The sequence below is a fragment of the Oncorhynchus tshawytscha genome, unplaced genomic scaffold (assembly GCF_018296145.1).
Source record: "Oncorhynchus tshawytscha isolate Ot180627B unplaced genomic scaffold, Otsh_v2.0 Un_contig_11576_pilon_pilon, whole genome shotgun sequence".
Classification (NCBI taxonomy): domain Eukaryota; kingdom Metazoa; phylum Chordata; class Actinopteri; order Salmoniformes; family Salmonidae; genus Oncorhynchus; species Oncorhynchus tshawytscha.
The window spans coordinates 95,630-100,000 of record NW_024609616.1 but is presented as its reverse complement, the minus strand read 5'-3'; the positions used below and the strand labels follow the sequence as shown (position 1 = coordinate 100,000).

The window sequence follows — 4,371 nt, the reverse complement described above, 5'->3', positions numbered from 1 at the left end:
ACTCATTCTCCTCATTTAGTGTGTGTGTGTGTTTGTGTGTGTCCCTCAGGTGCGGTGCGAGCCTCCAGTATCTTCCCCATCATGAGTGTGATCCTGCTCTTCATGGGAGGGCTGTGTATAGCTGCCAGCGAGTTCTACAAGTCACGCCACAACATCATCCTCAGCGCAGGCATCCTCTTCGTCTCCGCAGGTAGACATGGAGGGAGGGAGGGTTAGGGGGAGGGTGAGGGAGGGACGGGTAGAGGTAGAGGGAGGGAAGTTTTTGGTGGAGGGAGGGTGACAGGGAAGGGGTAGAGGTAGAGGGAGGGAGGGATAGAGGGGGAGGAAGGGTTAGGGGGAGGGAGGGTGAGAGGGAAGGGGAGGGATAGAGGTAGGGAGCGTGAGAGGGGAGGGATAGGGATAGAGGGAGAGAGAGAGAGGGGAGGGGGAGGGAGAGGGGGTGAGAGGGGAGGGGGAGGGAGAGGGGGTGAGAGGGGAGGGGTAGGGATACAGGGAGAGAGAGAGAGGGGAGGGGAGGGATAGAGGGAGAGGGGGTGAGAGGGGAGGGGTAGGAATAGAGGTGGGGAGCGGAGAGGGGAGGGATAGGGATAGAGGGAGAGAGAGAGAGAGAGGAGAGAGGGGAGGGGTAGGAATAGAGGTGGGGAGTGTGAGAGGGGAGGGATAGGGATAGAGGGAGAGAGAGGAGAGGGGAGGGGTAGGGATAGAGGGAGAGAGAGGGGAGGGGGGGCGGATAGAGGGAGAGGGGGTGAGAGGGGAGGGGTAGGAGATTAAGGGTCGGAGGGAAGGGAGAGAGAATAGGAGAGAAAAGTAGGGAGAGAGGAAGAGAGAGAGGGGAGGGAGGGAGACAGAGAGAGGAGTTCTGGGCTGCTGGTCTAGATAACTATCTCCATGGTGCAGGTCAGACATATAGAGCACATCTCTCTCTCTCTCTCTCTCTCTCTCTCTCTCTCTCTCTCTCTCTCTCTCTCTCCCTCTCCCCCCCTCTCTATCCCCCTCTCTCTCCCCTCTCTCTCTCTCCCCCTCTCTCTCACTCTCTCTCACTCTCTCTCTCTCTCTCTCTCTCTCTCTCTCTCCCCTCTTCTCTACTCTCCTCTCTTCTCTCTCTCTCTCTCTCTCTCCTCCCCCTCTCCCCCTCTCTCCCCCCTCTCTCTCCTGTTGCTAGGCTGTGGCGAACCCATGAGGATTCCTCTCTAAAAATAAGGTGTCCCTGACACAGTTCTGCTCTGTTGTAGCCCCATCATTTACACATGTTATATATATGATTAAAGAACAGAGTGATAAGAGAGACTACAGAGAGAAAGACAGAGGCAGAGACAGATGATAGACACATAGAGAGCAAAAGAGAGAATGTGTAAGAGTGGGGCGGGGAGAGAAAGAGAGAGGGCAGAGGGGGGGGGCAGAGAGAGAGAGAGAGGGGGGCAGAGAGAGAGAGAAAGAGAAAGAGAGGGGGGGGGGAGAGAGAGAGAGAGAGAGAAGGGGGCGGGGAGAGAAAGAGAGAGAGAGGGGGGGCAGAGAGAGAGAGAGAGAGGGGGGGGCAGAGAAAGAGAGAGAGGGGGGTGGAGAGAGAAAGAGAGAGAGAGAGAGAGGGGGGGGCGGGAGAGAAAGAGAGAGAGGGGGGGCGGAGAGAGAGAGAGGGGGCGGGGAGAGAAAGAGAGAGAGAGGGGGCAGAGAGAGAGAGAAGGAGGGGGCGGGGAGAGAGAGAGAGGGGCGGGGAGAGAAAGAGGGGGCGGAGAGAGAGAGGGGGGGGGGGGCGAGAGAGAGAGAGTGGGGCGGGGAGAGAAAGAGAGAGAGAGAGAGAGAGGGGGGAGGGGAGAGAGAAGAGGAGAGGGGGGGGGGAGAGAGAGAGAGAGGGGGAGAGAAAGAGAGAGAGGGGGCGGAGAGAGAGAAGGGGAGAGAGAGAGAGGGGGGGGCAGAGAGAGAGAGAGGGGGGGGAGAGAAAGAGAGAGAGAGAGGGGGGGGAGAGAAAGAGAGAGAGGGGGGGAGAGAGAGAGAGAGGGGGGAGAGAAGAGAGAGAGGGGGAGAGAGAGAGAGAGAGGGGGGGGAGAGGAGAGAGGGGGAGAGAGAGAGAGGGGGGGGGCGGAGAGAGAGAGGGGAGAGGAGAGAAGAGAGAGAGAGGGGGGGCGGAGAGAGAGAGAGAGGGGGGGAGAGAAAGAGAGAGAGAGAGGGGGTGGAGAGAGAGAGATGGGGGAGGAGAGAGAGAGAGAGGGGGGGAGAGAGAGAGAGAGGGGGAGAGAGAAAGAGAGAGGGGGGCGGAGAGAGAGAGAGGGAGGGGAGAGAGAGAGAGAGAGAGAGAGGGATACAGAGTGAGAGAGAGAGAGAGGGATACAGAGACAGAGACAGAGAGAGAGAGAGAGAGAGAGGGATACAGAGACAGAGACAGAGAGAGAGAGAGAGAGAGAGAGAGACAGAGGGAGAGAGGGAGAATGGACATGGTTAGAGACCAAAAACTCTAAGAACAAAAGACCAGAGCGACAGTAAAAGTCATGGTTAGTGGAAATGCCTCAAAATTCCATGAAGGGAAGATGGTGGTTAGAGAGAGAGATAGATGAGTCTGATTATGATGATGAGGATGATGACCCCCTCTCCCCCCCATCTATCTCCCTCTTTCCCCTCTCCTCCAGGACTGAGTAACATCATCGGCATCATCGTCTACATATCAGCCAACGCAGGCGACCCGTCCAAGTCGGACTCGAAGAAGAACAGTTATTCCTATGGCTGGTCGTTCTACTTCGGCGCCCTCTCCTTCATCATGGCCGAGATGGTGGGCGTGCTCGCCGTGCACATGTTCATCGACCGCCACCGGCAGCTCCGCGTGGGGGCCGCCATCAGTGCCGCCGACTACCTCCAGGGCGCCGCCATCACGCGCATCCCCTCCTACCGCTACCGTTACCGGGGACGCTCGCGCTCCAGCTCCCGTTCCACCGGGGACGCATCCCGGGACACGTCACCGGTGGGGCTGAAGGCATTCGGGGCGCTGCCATCGACGGAGCTGTCCATGTACACGTTGCCGCGGGATACACTGAAGAACCAGACAGGCACGCCGACAGCCGCCTATAACTCAACCACGTTGGAACGAGACCACAGCTTCCTCCAGGTCCACAACAGTATTCAGAAAGACCTGACGGACACGGGCAACGCAGCTAACCGCCGCACCACACCTGTATGAGAGACAGAGAGAGGGAGGGAGAGGGGGCGGAGAGAGGGGCGGAGAGAGGGGCGGAGAGAGGGGAGGAGAGAGGGGTGGAGGGGGGGAGAGAGGGGAGGGGCGGAGAGAGGGAGAGAGGGGCGGAGAGAGGGGTGGAGAGAGGGGCGGGGAGAGAGGGGCGGAGAGAGGGGTGGAGAGAGGGGAACAAAACAGAGAGAAATGGAGGGATGGTGAGAGAGTTTCCATGTTGAAGAGAGGGGCGGAGAGAGGGGTGGAGAGAGGGGCGGAGAGAAATGGAGGGATGGAGAGAGGGAGAGAGGGAGGGGGAGAGAGAGAGGACTCTGAGGGAGGAAGAGAGTGAGTAAGAAGGAAGGATGAACAGAGCGTAACAGAACAAAACAGATGAGCTCTGCTTCCGTTATGGATACTTCTACTACAGCGATGATGATGGTGATCTTCTTATGAGTTTCCATGTTGAAAAAAAGTGGGAAAAAAGTGAAAAAAGAAAATGCATGACTTTCCCTTCTACCGTTGTTTAAGGAGTTTTAAACATGTTTGTAAAGTTATGACAGGGGAGGATGGGAAACGAGAGGAACAGGGAGAAAGGAGGCAAGGGGGGGTGTCACTGTCTCTCTGTACCCAGAGAAGGGGTGAGGTAGTGGGGTTGGGGAACCACGGAGGAGTGGGGAGACTAGGGCTAGACTACGAGTTTAAAACGGAGTTCAATTTTTTATGACTCTCTTCTTAGTTCCCTACACCCCATACACCCCTTCTCCCCCTCCTTCCCTACACCCCTTCCCTCCACCCCACCCCTACACCCCTTCTCCCCTTCCCTCCTTCCCCCTGCACCCCCTCCTTCCCTACACCCCCCCTTCCATACACCCCTTCTCCCCTCCTTCCCTTCCCCATACACCCCCCCTCCTTCCCTACACCCACCCCTTCTCCCCTCCTTCCTTCCCTACACCCCTACACCCCTTCTCCCCCCTCCTTCCCCCCTACACCCCTCCCCCTCCTTCCACACCCCCTCCTTCCATACACCCCTTCTCCCCCTTCCCTCCTACACCCCTTCTCCCCTCCTTCCATACACCCCTACACCCCTTCTCCCCCTTCCTTCCCCCTTACACCCCCCAAACCCCATACCCCTCCCCCTCCTTCCATACACCCCTTCTCCCCTCCTTCCCTACACCCCTCCTTCCCTACACCCCTTCTCCCCCTCCTTCCCCCAT

General features: G+C 58.2%; 1 protein-coding gene across 1 annotated transcript in view; it reads left to right on the top strand.

Annotated features, from left to right (window-relative positions):
• Positions 1–3,190, top strand: part of LOC121845286 (voltage-dependent calcium channel gamma-2 subunit-like) — a 100,385-nt gene extending 97,195 nt beyond the window's left edge. The window contains exons 3-4 of the mRNA XM_042316315.1: positions 50–190; positions 2,622–3,190. Coding sequence (XP_042172249.1) covers positions 50–190; positions 2,622–3,166 — 686 coding nt within the window. The 3' untranslated portion in view covers positions 3,167–3,190. The remainder of the gene's footprint in view (positions 1–49; positions 191–2,621) is intronic.
• Positions 3,191–4,371: the final 1,181 nt, after the last annotated feature.